The sequence below is a fragment of the Anopheles merus genome, chromosome 2L (genome assembly GCF_017562075.2).
Source record: "Anopheles merus strain MAF chromosome 2L, AmerM5.1, whole genome shotgun sequence".
In the NCBI taxonomy this organism is placed as follows: Eukaryota; Metazoa; Arthropoda; class Insecta; order Diptera; family Culicidae; genus Anopheles; species Anopheles merus.
The window spans coordinates 20,565,518-20,584,471 of NC_054083.1; the positions used below are offsets into that span (position 1 = coordinate 20,565,518).

General features: G+C 48.4%; 6 protein-coding genes across 7 annotated transcripts; 4 read left to right on the plus strand and 2 right to left on the minus strand.

The window, feature by feature from the left end:
- The first annotated feature begins 73 nt into the window (after positions 1–73).
- LOC121592389 lies at positions 74–11,206 on the plus strand. 2 transcript variants are annotated; one of them, XM_041913797.1, is made up of 4 exons: positions 74–319; positions 404–419; positions 717–919; positions 10,758–11,206. In XM_041913797.1, the coding sequence occupies exons 1-4, from the start codon at positions 317–319 to the stop codon at positions 10,851–10,853; spliced, it is 318 nt and encodes a 105-aa protein (XP_041769731.1). In that variant the 5' UTR covers positions 74–316; the 3' UTR covers positions 10,854–11,206. The 2 variants fall into 2 exon arrangements, with proteins under 2 accessions (XP_041769731.1, XP_041769729.1); XM_041913795.1 differs by having other exon boundaries at positions 74–419; positions 10,758–10,954.
- A 268-nt stretch (positions 11,207–11,474) lies between these two features.
- Positions 11,475–12,345, plus strand: LOC121592388 (probable serine/threonine-protein kinase fhkB). The gene is made up of 2 exons (XM_041913794.1): positions 11,475–11,641; positions 11,720–12,345. Exons 1-2 carry the CDS (start codon positions 11,624–11,626, stop codon positions 12,131–12,133), a joined length of 432 nt encoding a protein of 143 aa, XP_041769728.1. The 5' UTR covers positions 11,475–11,623; the 3' UTR covers positions 12,134–12,345.
- A 345-nt stretch (positions 12,346–12,690) lies between these two features.
- LOC121593060 (mitochondrial inner membrane protein OXA1L) lies at positions 12,691–14,353 on the plus strand. The gene is made up of 3 exons (XM_041915098.1): positions 12,691–12,896; positions 12,989–14,018; positions 14,086–14,353. The coding sequence occupies exons 1-3, from the start codon at positions 12,831–12,833 to the stop codon at positions 14,247–14,249; spliced, it is 1,260 nt and encodes a 419-aa protein (XP_041771032.1). The 5' UTR covers positions 12,691–12,830; the 3' UTR covers positions 14,250–14,353.
- Positions 14,339–15,005, minus strand: LOC121593063 (MIP18 family protein galla-2). The gene is made up of 2 exons (XM_041915103.1): positions 14,796–15,005; positions 14,339–14,718 (listed from the first exon to the last, which is right to left on the minus strand). The coding sequence occupies exons 1-2, from the start codon at positions 14,911–14,913 to the stop codon at positions 14,366–14,368; spliced, it is 471 nt and encodes a 156-aa protein (XP_041771037.1). The 5' UTR covers positions 14,914–15,005; the 3' UTR covers positions 14,339–14,365.
- An 88-nt stretch (positions 15,006–15,093) lies between these two features.
- Positions 15,094–16,170, plus strand: LOC121593061 (proteasome subunit alpha type-7-1). The gene has a single exon (XM_041915101.1). The coding sequence runs from the start codon at positions 15,244–15,246 to the stop codon at positions 15,991–15,993; it is 750 nt and encodes a 249-aa protein (XP_041771035.1). The 5' UTR covers positions 15,094–15,243; the 3' UTR covers positions 15,994–16,170.
- A 227-nt stretch (positions 16,171–16,397) lies between these two features.
- LOC121593062 lies at positions 16,398–17,371 on the minus strand. The gene is made up of 3 exons (XM_041915102.1): positions 17,165–17,371; positions 16,770–17,054; positions 16,398–16,705 (listed from the first exon to the last, which is right to left on the minus strand). The coding sequence occupies exons 1-3, from the start codon at positions 17,317–17,319 to the stop codon at positions 16,606–16,608; spliced, it is 540 nt and encodes a 179-aa protein (XP_041771036.1). The 5' UTR covers positions 17,320–17,371; the 3' UTR covers positions 16,398–16,605.
- Positions 17,372–18,954: the final 1,583 nt, after the last annotated feature.

The following is an 18,954-nucleotide window of genomic DNA, read 5'->3' on the forward strand; positions in this document are numbered from 1 at the left end:
GTCGAACCCTAGCGCACAACTGTTGGACATGGTAGGCCATGGAATGCTCGATTGCTTCGTGTCTGTGGACGGGCACCAACAGTACCGCCACTGGTTTGCCCTTTTCCGCGAGCGCAGCTAATTTTTCCCCCGTCGGGAAAGGTTTGCCACTTGGTGTTTTTTTTTTTTGTTGTTTTCTTTCAGCTGTGCTCATGCTGAACCCCCAGAAGCCGCTCCGTGGCCCGTTGTTTGAACGTAACGACTTGTTTAGCATGGTGAAGCGCGCACTTCAAGTACCCATGTTGGAAGGGTATTCCGTTTTGCGAGTGAAAAGGACATGGTGTGTACCGAAAAGCATGGTGTACCGAGGGAGAAAACTCGAACGCATATGCTGACTAATAAAATCATCCGCTTTATGTTTCAGGGCAATTCTTACGAAGGTAAGGACACGAACCTTCCTTACTGTATTAAGTGTTTTTTTTTTGTGCTTTCTTCTTACCAGACATGTTTTTCCCGGAGCTTTCAAATACACTGCTACTCCTAGTGCCTGCAGTATTTAATGTATCAAATCTTTTCCACTTTTTTTCAATTCTCCACAGCAGAAAGGCCTATTTCGTTTGATACGATCGTTATCTTCGACCCCGAAACCGGCTGGTGTCTTAATACAAAGCCTAATTCCTCTCCTTCTTTCTCTCTTTTCATTCGACGGCAATAACAAAACCGATCACAACCATCAGCTGACCATGCTGCAAAGAAATACTATGGCCTTTTTGGCCTCAAACCGACCCTAACGCGAGACAGCAGTGTGTGTGTGTGCAGCACCGACAGCAGGTACAGCAAGAAGAGCGCCCACCAGCTGCAGCGAAAGGACGCGCGCCGGGTTCATAAATTGTCAATCACCAACCTGTGCAAGCTTGTCTACCTTCGCGAAAAGCTCCTGGTACGAGGCGCATGATTTATCGATCTACCATCAAGTGCTCTCGACCCTTAATCAATTTGCAAACCGAGCGAGAGTGGAGGCACTTGCTCCTTCCCCTTTTTGCAGCCATTAAGTAGAGCCAAGGAAAATACTGCCTTAGAAAGGGACTCTCCGGTGGGGGTTTAATGTTTTTGTTTTGGTTTTTTTAATGCTCAACTGGCATGCACTCTGGCTGACTGTGAGCACGTTGGCAGAGGACCTTTTGCACAGCACTGTAATCTTCATCGCCGCTATTAACTACGATTGCCGATTGCGATCGTCAATTATGTTTTGTTACGCGTGCGATTATTCAAAAAGTTTCAAACTGTAATTTCGCATGGTGCGCGATCACCTTAAACTAGAAAAGGAATACGCTACGTGTAAAAGCGGAATAAACATGCGTCACAAACACTAACACACGGCACTCACGCGTACGTACACTTATGTAATAATTATCCTCGGAAAGGATACACTAACACCCTAAAAAATGTATGGGCTTCCGGGGGTATAAAAGGGACTACACTTCGAATAAAGAACCATTCGGATTTTGCAACTCTAAGAAACTTCGGCTTTTTTAATTTGCATATTCGGATCAGAAAGAAATCTCTCATCCCTCTTCACCCCCTTCTGCGGCATAGGCTCCTCAAATTACTTGAGAGAGCAACTAGCGGGAAGGTTGATTACTGGTGTCGAACGGTTGAGAAGATCGCTGTTACCCGAGCGGGTTTGACTAACAAGGCCGCATCCTTCGCGTGGCCCACAGATCCGTTCGCCGTCGTAACATTTGGTGGCTCCAGAGAGGAATCTTCCTCACATTTGCTTTGTAGAGAGATTTGCCCGTTGGATGCAAGCTTCCGCAAATTCTCTAGCCCTCCACATTCTCACCGTGGAGAATTTGCTTCGCTCCTAGACGAACCTATCCTCGCTCCAGAGGAAGCACTCACACTAGGAGGAAGACAGCATCGCTTCCGATAGGATTGCTTCCGCTCTCCATCTACGCTTGTGCACTCACGTATACGGCTCCACTTACACGTGTACAGCTCCAGCGAGCTGCGTATGCGATAGCGTGAGAGAGCACTAAGAGAGAGCTCTAAGGGAGAGCCCTTGCGCACCGTTGAACCAGTGCGACATCGCACACCCATACCACTAATTAAGAATCCGTGCACCATACACGCACACGAATCCGATTAGCTACGTCATGACTACCAAGAGAAATCTTACCCCGTTCGTGGATAACGACAATGGTAGCTGTCGCTTATGCAGCCGGGATGATGATCCCAATATGGTCCAATGCGACGAATGCGATCGCTGGTTCCATATGGCATGTGCCAAACTGAGCCGGTTGCCTAAAGCGGACGAACCATTCTTGTGCATTAAATGCACAAAGGATTATGCAAAAATTAAGGCTCCAACGCCGACGGGCTCTGGCCAAGACACGGCTATTGCAGCCCTTATCGAAGCGTTGAAGGGTAGTAGCATTGACACTAATACCTATTTAAAACGAACGACACTAAACCAGCTTCCTCCGTTCGATGGCAAGGCAGGAGAATGGCCCAAGTTTAAGCGCGCGTTCGATGAAAGCACAGAAGAAGCAAAATTTTCCAACGTCGAAAATATGAACCGTCTCCAGCATGCGCTCAAAGGGGAAGCCGAGAAACATGTTCGCCGACTATTCTTAGAACCGGCAAACGTTCCCGAAATAATCTCCAAATTGGAGGAACAATTCGGTAGAGCGGACCTTGTGTACGATGAACACCTAAAAGACGTGCTAAAAATCAAAATTGATAATCAGCACAAGATTCCTGAACTATCCGACGCGATTCAGGATATGATTACCAACCTCAAAGCAATAAACAAAGCTGCATACTTGCAAGACCATCGGTTGGTAAACGAATTGGCTTGCAAATTACCCACTGATCGACATATAAAATGGATCGAGTACAAAGCATCCAGCATAAAGCCGGGCGAGCTTCCATCGCTAGAAGACTTTGGAAAATGGTTGCTCCCTCAAGCAAAAGTCTTGAAGGAATTGCCAAAGCGGGCGGAACGCGCAAAACAATTATTGAATGTACACCAGCCTCCAGCAAGAACCACCGAAGGGCCGCGTAGAAACCATCGCTTCACTAACGCACGCAACGCACACGGCTCAGCCACTAACACAAATACTGCTCGACCATTTACACACACTGCATCACGACAATGGAACCAAACTTTTTCTTGCCCGTGTTGTCACGGAAGCCACGCACTATACCGATGTGATATATTTAAACGGAGACCGGCACAAGAACGCGTAGAAATCGCACATAGAGGAGAACAATGCTTCGCCTGCCTATCCGGTAATGATCACCGCGCACGAAACTGTAGAGCAGCAAGAGAATGCGGCATACAAGGGTGCAAGGAAATGCACCATCAATTGCTACACTTACCTGTCGCATCCAATACAAACTATCACCAGGCACAGCAAAACATATTCTATCAAATTGTGCCAATTGTTCTGCGAAACGGAGACAAAACGCAGGCCACATTTGCATTTCTAGACGCAGGATCGTCGGTAACATTGATCGAGGAGAAGATTGCAAATGAGCTTCAATTAGAAGGACCGATCGATCCCCTCACGATGACATGGACACAGAATTTGTCCATCCGAGAGGACGAGAGCAAGAGAGTAAGCTGCCTCGTAAGAGGAGAAAAGGAGAAGAGAGAGCATCTCCTAGAGAAGATGAGAACCGTAAAAACGCTCCAGCTCCCGAGCCAATCCATCGACTGCGGTGATCTCGCAGAGAAATATCCTCATCTGAGAGGAATCGAAGTAGGCGAATATAAGAGAGCGAAGCCAACCGTTCTAATTGGCCTTAACCATAGTCATCTACTAATACCATTAGGACGAAAAATGGGCCGAAGTGATGAGCCAATGGCGATTAAGACGAAGTTGGGATGGGTTATCTTCGGGATGGACACCAAACTTCGCGAAGCCTCCGAACATTTTCTGATGATCCACTACGATTGCCGATTGCGATCGTCAATTATGTTTTGTTACGCGTGCGATTATTCAAAAAGTTTCAAACTGTAATTTCGCATGGTGCGCGATCACCTTAAACTAGAAAAGGAATACGCTACGTGTAAAAGCGGAATAAACATGCGTCACAAACACTAACACACGGCACTCACGCGTACGTACACTTATGTAATAATTATCCTCGGAAAGGATACACTAACACCCTAAAAAATGTATGGGCTTCCGGGGGTATAAAAGGGACTACACTTCGAATAAAGAACCATTCGGATTTTGCAACTCTAAGAAACTTCGGCTTTTTTAATTTGCATATTCGGATCAGAAAGAAATCTCTCATCCCTCTTCACCCCCTTCTGCTTTGTAGAGAGATTTGCCCGTTGGATGCAAGCTTCCGCAAATTCTCTAGCCCTCCACATTCTCACCGTGGAGAATTTGCTTCGCTCCTAGACGAACCTATCCTCGCTCCAGAGGAAGCACTCACACTAGGAGGAAGACAGCATCGCTTCCGATAGGATTGCTTCCGCTCTCCATCTACGCTTGTGCACTCACGTATACGGCTCCACTTACACGTGTACAGCTCCAGCGAGCTGCGTATGCGATAGCGTGAGAGAGCACTAAGAGAGAGCTCTAAGGGAGAGCCCTTGCGCACCGTTGAACCAGTGCGACATCGCACACCCATACCACTAATTAAGAATCCGTGCACCATACACGCACACGAATCCGATTAGCTACGTCATGACTACCAAGAGAAATCTTACCCCGTTCGTGGATAACGACAATGGTAGCTGTCGCTTATGCAGCCGGGATGATGATCCCAATATGGTCCAATGCGACGAATGCGATCGCTGGTTCCATATGGCATGTGCCAAACTGAGCCGGTTGCCTAAAGCGGACGAACCATTCTTGTGCATTAAATGCACAAAGGATTATGCAAAAATTAAGGCTCCAACGCCGACGGGCTCTGGCCAAGACACGGCTATTGCAGCCCTTATCGAAGCGTTGAAGGGTAGTAGCATTGACACTAATACCTATTTAAAACGAACGACACTAAACCAGCTTCCTCCGTTCGATGGCAAGGCAGGAGAATGGCCCAAGTTTAAGCGCGCGTTCGATGAAAGCACAGAAGAAGCAAAATTTTCCAACGTCGAAAATATGAACCGTCTCCAGCATGCGCTCAAAGGGGAAGCCGAGAAACATGTTCGCCGACTATTCTTAGAACCGGCAAACGTTCCCGAAATAATCTCCAAATTGGAGGAACAATTCGGTAGAGCGGACCTTGTGTACGATGAACACCTAAAAGACGTGCTAAAAATCAAAATTGATAATCAGCACAAGATTCCTGAACTATCCGACGCGATTCAGGATATGATTACCAACCTCAAAGCAATAAACAAAGCTGCATACTTGCAAGACCATCGGTTGGTAAACGAATTGGCTTGCAAATTACCCACTGATCGACATATAAAATGGATCGAGTACAAAGCATCCAGCATAAAGCCGGGCGAGCTTCCATCGCTAGAAGACTTTGGAAAATGGTTGCTCCCTCAAGCAAAAGTCTTGAAGGAATTGCCAAAGCGGGCGGAACGCGCAAAACAATTATTGAATGTACACCAGCCTCCAGCAAGAACCACCGAAGGGCCGCGTAGAAACCATCGCTTCACTAACGCACGCAACGCACACGGCTCAGCCACTAACACAAATACTGCTCGACCATTTACACACACTGCATCACGACAATGGAACCAAACTTTTTCTTGCCCGTGTTGTCACGGAAGCCACGCACTATACCGATGTGATATATTTAAACGGAGACCGGCACAAGAACGCGTAGAAATCGCACATAGAGGAGAACAATGCTTCGCCTGCCTATCCGGTAATGATCACCGCGCACGAAACTGTAGAGCAGCAAGAGAATGCGGCATACAAGGGTGCAAGGAAATGCACCATCAATTGCTACACTTACCTGTCGCATCCAATACAAACTATCACCAGGCACAGCAAAACATATTCTATCAAATTGTGCCAATTGTTCTGCGAAACGGAGACAAAACGCAGGCCACATTTGCATTTCTAGACGCAGGATCGTCGGTAACATTGATCGAGGAGAAGATTGCAAATGAGCTTCAATTAGAAGGACCGATCGATCCCCTCACGATGACATGGACACAGAATTTGTCCATCCGAGAGGACGAGAGCAAGAGAGTAAGCTGCCTCGTAAGAGGAGAAAAGGAGAAGAGAGAGCATCTCCTAGAGAAGATGAGAACCGTAAAAACGCTCCAGCTCCCGAGCCAATCCATCGACTGCGGTGATCTCGCAGAGAAATATCCTCATCTGAGAGGAATCGAAGTAGGCGAATATAAGAGAGCGAAGCCAACCGTTCTAATTGGCCTTAACCATAGTCATCTACTAATACCATTAGGACGAAAAATGGGCCGAAGTGATGAGCCAATGGCGATTAAGACGAAGTTGGGATGGGTTATCTTCGGGATGGACACCAAACTTCGCGAAGCCTCCGAACATTTTCTGATGATCCACTACGAGGAAAATGCCATGAATAGCATGATGCGAAGCTACTTCAGTACCGAAGACTTTGGAGTGAAACCAGTAGCAACAATAAAGTCGAGCGAGATGGAACGTGCCGAGAAAATCATTGCCAACACCCTGGTGAAATCACAGGGACGTTACGAGATAGGTCTATTATGGAAGACCGACGAAGTGAAGTTTCCGGACAGCTACCAAGCTGCTTTACGACGTCTAGAGAGTCAGGAAAAGCAGTTGAAAAGGAACCCTGAAATGCAGACTTGGTTGTGTGAAACCTTCAAGGAGTACGAGAAGAAGGGATATGTAAGAAAGCTCTCACGGGAAGAAGCAGCACTGCACGGGCCGCGTACCTTTTATTTGCCGCACTTCGTGGTCGTGAATAAAAACAAGCCGGTGCTTAAACCGAGGCTAGTGTTCGACGCTGCCGCAAGGGTTAAGGACGTTTCCTTAAACTCCCAGCTCCTCACTGGACCTGACGAAGTGCCGTCACTGTTCGGCATACTGTTGAGATTCCGTGAAGGGAATATCTGCGTTAGTGGAGACATCAAGGAGATGTTCCACCAAGTGAAAATAAGGAAGGAGGACCAGGACGCACAGCGCATACTGTGGCGTGAAGGAAACGCAGCTCGGCGGCCGGATACGTATGTCATGCAGGTCATGACGTTTGGTGCAACGTGCTCGCCATCATGTGCTCAAGCGGTAAAAAATCGAAACGCCGAAGAGCATCAACTTACTCACCCGCTGGCCCTTAGACCCATCACTCGTCAGCATTATGTGGACGACTACTGGGACAGCTTTTTCTCGCTGGAAGAAGCTATCGAAACGGTGGAACAGGTGAGAAAGGTTCACGCGATGGGTGGATTCCTCATAAGGAATTTTGTGTCGAATAATTCAAAGTTGAGACAAACAATACCGGAAGAACATCAACTCCACCAAAGTCTAGTGGACATCAAGGAAAAAAACCAATGCGTCGAAAAAATATTGGGTGTGCAGTGGAATACGCAGCTGGACACGTTTGGTTATAGAGTGAATATAGCAAGAGCTCGCACCGATGTCGGCGGAGAACTACCCACCAAACGAGAGGTGTTGAGTTTCGTCATGTGTATATATGATCCCCTCGGTCTCATCAGCCACCTTACAATTCAAGGGAGGATTATCATGCAAGCTGTCCACATAGCCGTTGAGGACTGGGACGCAAAGATTCCCGACAATCTCGCAGCAAAGTGGCATGAATGGACGACAACCATCAGTGAAGCAAAGGATCTAGCCATTCCTAGACCAATCACCGCGGCAGGAAATGCGCCGATCGATATCCACACCTTTGTGGACGCATCCCTAGATGCATTTGCAGCATGCGTGTACGCAAGAAGCTGCTTTAAAGGGTGCTATGTCGTGAGGCTTGTCGCTGCCAAGGCTCGAGTGGCTCCAATCCATGCACTAACGATTCCAAAGCTCGAGTTGCAAGCCGCCATTTTGGGAGCGAGGCTCACCGAAACCGTTGCAAAAGAGCTCAGACTGCCAATCCACCGCACCACGTTCTGGACTGATTCACGAACAGTATTGTCGTGGATCAATAGCGAGCATCGGAAATTCAAACAATTTGTGGCGCACCGAGTAAGCGAAATTTTGGACACGAGCAGCGCCAGCCAATGGAGGTGGGTCCCTTCAAAGGAAAATCCAGCCGATGCCGCCACCAAGGTAACCAACGCAAGCATGTGGTTTAATGGTCCAGCATTTCTATTATCAAAAGAGTGTGATTGGCCCGAGCAGCAGCCTGTCTCAGACACAGAGGAGGAGAAGCGTGTCGCCGCAAATCTAGTGCTTCACCATCACGAGACAGTGGTTCCCGAGCTAAATTATTCAACATGGGACCGCCTGCTTCGCCATCACACATTTTTAAAGAAATTTGTGGATTTTTTGAAAGACCGGAAGGCGTTCAACAAGATGATTGGACGCGAGGACGTAGAACACGCCAAATACGCCTTGTTACGCAAGGCGCAATGGGAAGGGTTCCCGGATGAAATGGAGGCCCTAACGAGGGGGCAGGAAATATCCAGCAAGAGCAGTATCAAAACATTGTTGCCTTATTTAGATCAGCACAATCTCCTGAGGTCGCGAAGCCGTTTAGAGAACGCAACGGCGCTACCAAAAAGCGCGCGCTCACCAATACTTCTGCCGCAAAAACCGCGCATCGTGAAGCTTCTCGTGCGGAACTACCACGAGAAGTATCATCATCAGGCCGACAATGTCGTAATCGGTACCTTGCGACAAACCTACTGGATCGTGCAGCTGCGGAACGTTTTGAAAGCTGTTAAAGGTTGCTGCCAGAGATGTATCCTCAACACCGCTACCCCGCAAACCCCTTTGATGGCACCCCTGCCATCTTTCAGGACACACCCTCACAATCCGCCATTCCTACACTCGGGAGTGGATTATTTTGGGCCCCTCGACGTTACCGTGAAGCGGTCCATCGAGAAACGATGGGGGGCAATATTCACTTGCATGAGCACGCGGGCCGTACACATCGAACTGGCCGAGAAGTTGGACGTCGATAGCTTCTTAATATGCCTGAAGAATTTCACGAACCGACGAGGCAAGATCACCCACTTATACAGCGACAACGGGACCAACTTCATAGGCGCGGATAGGCTGATGAAGAAGTTGGTGGAAGAGATCGGAGAGAGAATGGGAAGAGAAGCCGCCCTGAGACACCAGATTGAATGGAAATTCAATCCGCCGTCCGCTCCCCACTTCGGAGGATCGTGGGAGCGGCTTATTCAAATAGTGAAGAAAGCGCTACACCACATGGCGACTGAGTGGAAGACGCGACACCCCTACCCGGAAACGTTGCGAGCGGCGTTAATAGAGATAGAGGCTATGATCAATTCGCGGCCATTGACGCACATACCATTGTCTAACGAGGAAGACGAGGTTCTAACGCCGTTCCACTTCCTTATTGGACGAGGCGTTGAGAGCCTGCCGCCGGACAGTCTGGACACATCCTATGTATCCAGGCAGCAGTTTAAAGTGGCCCAGCATAACGCCAAGGTTTTCTGGGATCGCTGGAAGAAGGAGTATCTGCCTACACTCATCAAGCGGAACAAGTGGACCAACAAGGCAGAACCAGTGAAGGTGGGCGATGTAGTGGTGCTCACGAACGACAACGCACCCGCGGGACAATGGCTGAAGGGCAAGGTGCTGGAAGTGCACCCAGCTGCGGATGGGCAAGTTCGCGTCGTGTCCGTGAAGACGGCTACCGGAATCCTGAAGCGACCGGCCGTCAAGGTAGCAGTAGTGGACGTGAAGCCCAAGGAGCATCTACTCGTCGTGAAGCAACCGCCATCCAAGACGACCAAGCGGGTGCTGGAAGATGACGTGACTTTGAGGGAGGCCCCGTCAACCAAGCGGATCATCACAGCTGGCGACTGGATAACCAGATTGCTTGCGGACAATTCAGATCGCGAATGAAGAATCGTCACCCGTCTTTTTTTTCTTTTTGGGTAATTGACCGCGGTAAATTACGAGGAGGAGGATGTTACGCGTGCGATTATTCAAAAAGTTTCAAACTGTAATTTCGCATGGTGCGCGATCACCTTAAACTAGAAAAGGAATACGCTACGTGTAAAAGCGGAATAAACATGCGTCACAAACACTAACACACGGCACTCACGCGTACGTACACTTATGTAATAATTATCCTCGGAAAGGATACACTAACACCCTAAAAAATGTATGGGCTTCCGGGGGTATAAAAGGGACTACACTTCGAATAAAGAACCATTCGGATTTTGCAACTCTAAGAAACTTCGGCTTTTTTAATTTGCATATTCGGATCAGAAAGAAATCTCTCATCCCTCTTCACCCCCTTCTGCGGCATAGGCTCCTCAAATTACTTGAGAGAGCAACTAGCGGGAAGGTTGATTACTGGTGTCGAACGGTTGAGAAGATCGCTGTTACCCGAGCGGGTTTGACTAACAAGGCCGCATCCTTCGCGTGGCCCACAGATCCGTTCGCCGTCGTAACATGTTTCAATTGGCGGTCAATTTATTTGAACTTCAAGACTGATAGAAGTACAAAAGAGGCTCAATCTAGTGTCGGAATTACATTCGAAAATGCCTTTTTTGTAGTTTCAATTTCTCTTACCTTGTCTAGGGGCGATATGGAACGTCCTTGAACGTAGCTGACATTTGATAATTAAAAATTGTATTATTTATAGAATAATATATAAACACATTTCTGCTTCTGCTACCTATCCCCAACGACTAGGACATTGTGAAACTTTCCAAGGTCGGCATAACCATCTCTCAATCGCGGCTTTTCAGTAGATTGTGCCCTGTGTACAATGTGACAAACAAAATGTAATGAACAGAGATAACAAAACCAAACGATCGATCGGAGGTTAAACTGGAGCTTCCGAGGTGGAAAAACAAATCGAATAATTTGTTTCACAAACACACAGTCCCCATTTCTGGTCCGGGGTAGCTGGGGTTTGAAGTCGTGTGGGACTCATTACACGCTCTGACGTGCGTAGCTACATGGTACGATGGAAGTTTTTTGTAGGCTTTAATACATCTGAACTTTTCTGAGTCCAGTTTTAGGCATTATCTCGCAAAATTAGTGCCAAATGCAATTAAATACAAAACGGCCCAGTAAATTCCCAACATTCTGAGTAATCATCTACAAATAACCCTAACGTGCTAATTAGTACCAACATGGTCACATACGGATCGGCCCTATGAATGGATTGCATTTCTTCGCTTCTCGTCAAACTCTTAAAACCGATGACTAAATGTTGATACATGAAGATCAATTGCATCGCGGCGGAAGTCGCCGGCTGAATTCCAGCGAACCCCCACATTCGGGTGACAAATCAGGAAACTAAATGAATCACGCAATAATCCTACGGTGGGCAGAGCAGACTAACCAAGAGGTGTGAATCGGAAGATCAGTAGCGATCAAATAAATACAGCGATCATGCCTACCGTCCGGTGTCAGTGTTTCAACAGTCTCGGAAAGCGACGGAGGGTTGTGTCGTGCAAGCTAAAGTAGAACTATCTCGAGAACCAGTTTCGTGATTTGCAGCAACTTGTGTTAGTGTACAATTAGCGTTAAATTAAACGTGATCGTTCGCCATGTCTCAGAAAATTATTGTGAGTGGAGTTGGCTTGCTTCCTGTTCCGGACCGTGCTTGGTTCTACTGAAATGGAAATTTTCTTTTCTCACCACAGATCAGCCTCTTGGTGTGTGCTGTCGCCGTACCCGTCGTAGTTTACAGTGCACCCAACCGAAACACAGCGGAAGTTGCAGCACATCGGACTGAAGAAGATGTTTTGGCGGTTACGAATCTACCCTCTTTCACTGTGAGACCTTCGAACGAACTCGAGCATAACGAAGGATATGAGCAAGAGAATGCACCTTCATCGCGAACGAAACGAGCCATCATCTTCCGGCCTCTGTTCGTCTATCGACAGCAGGAAATTAAGAAGCAGAAGCTGAGAGAGATGCGTGAACAACAGCAACAGCAACCACAGAGACAACAGTCAGCGGCCTCTGCCGCTTGCCAACAGCAGCAGCAACACCAACAAGCATCCAGAAAGCCTGTCCGGTATTATGCACAATACTATCCGTACCAGCGGTTGTAGAGGGGAAAAACCCCCAGCTCGATACTGTTTCAACGGCACATTTGACCATATGCGAAAATCATGACTGAACGAGAATCTCATTATCATACACGTATCAAAAGCGCCAAACGTTCCATGGATGTGAGATGAGGATTGCTGTTTGCGTGTTATTGCGAATGCAATCTGCCGTTTTGTAATTTATTTATTCAATAAAAAAATCGTTTCATTTTTTATTCCTCTGCAGTTGATTATTAAATGGATGAAAATTCTACAGAATGGTTTGCAACTGCAATCGACCACGAGGTCGACGGTTGGTTGTAAATTTTGACTTGTATGCTTCTATACTCATATACAATAGTCGCTGAGTTAAAATTCTCAAAATTCTATCACATATTAATTTTAAACAATTTTAAGCAATTTTAAGTAAATGTAATCCAACAAGCAACGACACATTCAAATAAGCGAAACGAATCATCTACCACTGTGCAACACCCTATCGAACCGGTTCTATTTTTTACCGCTTCTCACGCCTTTACCGGTTCGATATACTGTGGCATTGAACATGAACACAATGTCAACAAACGTCTGACAGCTCTCTTTCTGCACCGTGTTTTGTTGCGTGATTTCTGCCCTGCACACCCGCTAAATTCTACAACTTTTTTTTCGGCATTTTCACTAAAAGTAAGCGGCGAAAGCATTTGCAAGGACTGGAGGAAAAATGCTTTCCCGAGCGTGTAGACTTGTGTCTAGGAATTCCTTGCATGGAAGGGTTGTTTGTGTACGGGTAAGCTGGAAGCCAAAAAAAAAAACAAACCCCATCCCTTCGAAGCCGGCCATTTGAACCCTTGATAATGTGCCTTTGCAACTACTTTGCAGGAAGTAGCAGCAGCACCAACCAGTGCCCACCGAGCGCGAGATTACCACATTGCCTCGGGACATGCGACAGCCATCCGGCTAAACGCAAGATTCTCCCCCGTCAAACCCATCACGGCTACAGTGTTGATGCGAAATCTCAGCACAGCCGATGGCGACAAAAGTGCGCTGCTGGAAACGATCCCGGAACCGCCCGCGATTCCACAGGCTGGCGCACCGGAGATTGCCGACATTGTGGCCGGTGCCGAGCCCGCCTTTTCCACGCTCGGGCTGGGCGGCTGGACACCGGTCGGCATTGTGCAAAACTGCATGGAATTCCTGCACATCGGGCTCGACCTGCCGTGGTGGGGCTGCATCGCGATCGGTACGGTCTGCGTGCGAACGCTGCTGTTCCCGCTCGTCATTGCGTCGCAGCGCAATGCGGCCAAGATGAACAACTACATGCCACAGCTGCAGGTGCTGCAGATGAAGATGACCGAAGCGCGGCAGGCGGGCAATGCGATCGATTCCGCCCGCTACGGCCAGGAGATGGTGCTGTTCATGAAGGAGAAAAACCTGAACCCGCTCAAGAACATGCTCGTACCGCTGGCCCAGGCGCCGATCTTCATTTCCTTCTTTATGGGTTTGCGCGAGATGGCCAACACGCCGGTCGAGTCGATGCGCGACGGAGGGCTGTTTTGGTTCACGGATTTGACGATCTGCGACCAGTTCTATGCGCTACCGATCATCACCAGCTTGACGCTGTTCGCTACGATCGAGCTCGGTACGGACAGTGCCCGAATGTCGGCCGCCAATATGCAAACGGCCAAGTACATTCTGCGCGCACTGCCGCTGTTCATCTTCCCGTTCACGATCAATTTCCCCGGCGCCATTCTGTGCTACTGGGCGTGCAGTAACTTCTTCTCGCTGGTGCAGGTCGGCTTCCTGCGGATACCGAAGGTGCGCGACTTCTTCAAGATCGATCGTATCGTTACGCACAAACCGGAAACGCTGCCCATCAAGAAGAAGGGCTTTACCGACGGTATTAAGGAATGTAAGTGTCCGCATTTGGACTATGAACAGTGTATTTATCGACTTACCCTTTTACTTTTGTTTTGCAGCCTGGACCAACATGAAAATTAGCCGAGAGTTGGAGGAGCGAGCACGCATCGATGAGATTCGTTTCCAGAAGGCCGGCAAGGGACCGCTGGTGAAAACGTTCAAATACGATCCGACGGCACCTCGAACGGGCACTTCCAGCGCGGTTAATGCGAAAAAGCGGTAATGCCCACGGTCGAATAACTTCACACAGTGTAAAACCAAACCACTCCTACAGTAGCTGCATGCAGTAATGCAATAAAAACATCCAACTCCTTGGAGGAAAAGGGCCCGCGGTTCGGTTTATTTCAACGGCGTTCCAATACACTGATTGATAACCTCCATCAGGTGCGTGTTTTCCAGTGCGGCCGCCACACGTTCCTTGTCGGTCAGCTGCTTGTTCACCGCGTGCTCGGATGCGTGCGTGCCGGGGTTGATCTCTACCGACACCTTGAAGCGCGGAGGCAGCGCCCGGAGAAGTTTCACCCGTATCGAGAGACCGATCAGCGTTGCCATGCTGCAGTGTGGGATGGTCGGTGTGAACAGGATGTTGACGATGTTCTTCTCATTATCCACCGTGATGAGACTCTGCTCCAGGACGTGCAGTTCTTCCAGCGTGAGAGGATGTTCCGGATCGTTGATGTTGCGGATTATGTCTAAAGAAGGAAAATCCAAGCAGATGAGCATAACGTAAGCAAATGGAAGCAAGGGTCACCGTCGCCTGCTTACTTACCGAAGATTTCCCGCTCATCGAACGGATCCACCACATCCTCGTCCTCGTCCTCTTTCGTGAGCTTTCGATCCTCACTCTTTTTGTACACATTTGGATTTACATTCTCCAGCTCGGTCATTCTTGTTATATTTACAGTGCAGTTTCTGCCTGTCCCGAGTAAATTTGCCGATATTTACTGCGCTATTGTTTTTCTTCCCGATTCAGCGAACCGGTTCGGAACCGGTTGATGTTTTGCTTTGCCTGCCGCAAACTGCCAAATCTGACAGCTCGACAGCCGGCTGTCAAACGGCACGACTCGACGCAAATGAACTGTGGCAATCAAATCCGCAATTCATCGTACAATTTGTGGTGCGGAGCAAAAGCAAAAGGTGTTATTTTACCGTGTTTTGATTCACAGTTCGCTCCGTTTGTGTGCGCAGCCTAGTACCAATTACTGCCAGTGGAAACAATGTCGTCCCGTTACGATCGCGCCATCACCGTCTTCTCCCCGGACGGCCATCTGCTCCAGGTGGAGTATGCCCAGGAAGCGGTCCGCAAGGGCTCGACCGCAATCGGTGTGCGCGGTAAGGATGTTGTGGTGCTCGGCGTGGAGAAGAAATCGGTCGCCAAACTGCAGGAGGAGCGCACCGTGCGAAAGATCTGCCTGCTGGACCATCACGTCGTGATGGCGTTCGCGGGCCTGACGGCCGACGCGCGCGTCCTGATCAACCGGGCCCAGGTACAGTGCCAGTCCCACAAACTGTCGGAGGAGGATCCGGTCACACTGGAGTACATTACCCGCTACATCGCCGAGCTGAAGCAGAAGCACACGCAAAGCAACGGCCGCCGCCCGTTCGGCATCTCCTGCCTGATCGGTGGCTTCGATTACGACGGTGTGCCGCATCTGTACAAAACCGAACCGTCCGGCGTGTACTGCGAGTGGAAGGCGAACGCTACCGGCCGGTCGGCCAAGACGGTGCGCGAGTTCCTGGAGGAGCACTACTCGCCGGCCGCCGTCAGCACGGAGGAGGGCACGATCACGCTGGCGATCCGGGCACTGCTCGAGGTGGTACAGTCCGGCCAGAAGAGTCTCGAGGTGGCGGTGATGAGACGCGACGAGCCGATGAAGATGCTGGACGCACAAACGATCGAGGAGTACGTGAAAAAGATCGAGTTGGCGAAGGAGGAGGAGGCGGAGAAGAAGAAGGCAAAGAAGTGATCGGGCCACGGCGGGCGTGTGGCGTCGTGTTTTTCTTACAACACTCTGCACTGTCATGTTTTCTTACGTCTAATTTCAAGAGAGGACTGCTGGATGGAGAAGGGATATCAAGTCGGATGGCGGTGGTTGATATAAAATATTGCATTATAATCACTGAATACACTTGATGAAAATGGATCGTTTCGGAGGATAATTGTTTCTTTCGCGTGTCTGTCGTAGTGCCGAGAATGAACGGGGGAAACCAAGCTTCCGAAACCAAGCTGAACACTGTGTCGATCTGATGTAGGAGACAGTCATTGTCCATCCCATCGGTTATATTGAAAGATTCCAAGACAATCACTCAGAATCCGTCGATTAACGTTACTTTTCTCTTCGCTGTTTTAGGACAATTTCAAAAGGGAGGATTTGCATCAACGTTTCACGGTCCTGTCTTAAATATTTTTGAATGTTTATTTAATTTTACGTACAAAATCATCTTTATTAACTTAAAAGTATGCAAATGTCTCATATACTTCATCAGTCCAGTGTATAAATGCATCGTAACTGAACGCTCTACCCGGGCACATCGTAAAATCGTCATTTAAATTAGCTCATCAGTACATTAAAGCCTCTCTAGCCCCATACATTCGGCACAAATAGCTTTTTCTTCCTTGGACGTCGGGTCGTGGTCGGTTCCGGTGTACTTTCCACCGGCTGAGGAGAGTCTTGCCGTCTAAAAATGAAACCATTTGTTTAATGCTTTCCCTTCTTTGTGTCGGCAACCCATTTAAAAGTACCTTTTGCTGGTGTAATATTGTGCACCATCATGCCGATCCTTCCATTGCGCGGCACCACTTCCGGTAGGATAGTAGTATCTGTTGTAGTAGTTGTTCCACTTCCATTGCAGGTAAGGATCGTTCCAGCTGTTTCTCCTCGATCCCACCGACCGACGATCTTCATACCCAGGCACACCGTAATAGTTAGGATGGCCACTGTAAACTACTACATTCTGTGACTCGGCAGCAGCTGGCGAAGAGAAGGCACTCGGTTGCTCATAGTAACCGTAACTGTTTGCCGCGGGGCTGTATGAAGAAGGAGAAGAAAGTTTAAATCGAGCACTTTCTAAAACGCGCAATCAAAGGTAGCCGTTTCTATCTCGCACTCGAGTGTAAACACACACACACACACATACCGTATCAATGAATTCGAAGCGTAGTAATAGCCAGGTTGATGAAAGAATGGTTCCGGCACTGCTAGACACAATCGCCACTGGAAAGTGACCCAGCACAGCACGGTAAGCACTAACGGTCCCGCGCTCAACCCACGATATCTCCACTCGGACGCCATGTTCTAAACTGTCCCTGAAACGCACCAGCTGCACCTAGTTTTAATCGTTTTCTATTCCACTCCGCAATGTGCAGCACAGTTGAGTGCCCGTTGAGCTCGGTTCTTATACTGGGCAGGGGCAGGTAGGGGGGGTTAGGGGTTTTATAGCAGATGTTGTTGGAACTCATTAGCACCTACCGGAGCAGGAAACGAGCAGCAACTCCCGGCAGGAACGGGGTGCTAACTATTCCGAACCGAACGAGGAACGAAGAGACGTGAGCGCAAAAACATCTGGTTACTCATAATGCAAGGTTGAGAATTGGACGGTGCATTGCATTTCTATAGAGACATCGGTTAGAAGGAAGCCGATTGAATCCCAGAAGAACTCGACCCCCTTTAATGTGTAAAAGAGAAGCAGGAACAGAGTCGAACGGAACTCAATCCGGGCAAAGAAAGAAACTCCAGAAAACACACCAGAGAAAGCGAACGTGTGGACCTTTCTCCTCCCGGTGTCGATCTCATTTCACACCCGTATCTCCGCACCCGTTGACCTAAAACTGGATGATGAACTTGAACAGTGTGGCAGAGTAACGGGGGCCACTAATTTACAACACTCTGTGAGACAGAAGTTACAATTGCTCCACAACGATTGTGTATTCGTGGCTATTTTGGTAGCAATTCATCAAGCACAACTGTGAGCAAAAATATCTGGCTCAGCAAAGCGCTCCTCAGAAGAATGAAGCGATTGCTCCTCCATCTGGTCCGCATGCTAAACCGTACAATTAACAGGTGGAGCATTCAGAACTCCGAATTCTAATTTGCCCATGTTTGGCAGCAGCAGCAGCAGCAGAACAGACCATCCAAAAACTCATATATGGTAAGAAAAGATGCAAACTCATTTTTATTAGCACATCCGAACTAATCAATACATACTAAATACATCGCGTATATTAGGCGCAGTTATGTTTGTCTCTATAGCTCACCTCAAAATCTCTTCTCATTGTGTATATTTTGTACGTAAGTATAAATAGCAACCTGTTTCAGCATTTTTTCCCTAATTAACAAACATTTATCACAACATTAATTACCTCCCCGGTCGGAAGCAGAGTTCGAATCCGTGAGAGCCCATCGGTGCTGGATGGCGCGGTTCGATGGTTTTGCTTCCATTGCACGCATGGAGCGCAACACAGTGATGGAGAGCATGTAAGTAAATGCAATACTGCAAAACATTGCAATTGCTGCATCATGCAAATCTACTACACGGTAGGATATTGGGGATAACTTTGATAAGCATCATCATACGTATCATAATCGTTGACAAAGTTGTACGGCGCTATGGTGGTGGTGGTGCGATGTTTCTGCCTTTTAATCTGTTGCTGACGGTACACGAACAGGGGGCGGAAGATTATTTCACGCTTGCTTCGACTGTTGGGCGCAGCAGCAGCAGCAGCGAGTGCATTAAACGAGCGCAGCAAGGAATCATCGCCCACGTGTTCTTGCGCCAATGGAAGCACGTGCAGCGGGACGTCGTCGCCTGCTACGATTGGTGCACTTTCCACACCTGCATGCATGGTGCACAGTAACAGGCCAAGGCAGATCACGACCGCTGATGATACCTGCTGTGATCAGAAAGAAATAAAGAAAATGTCACGATTA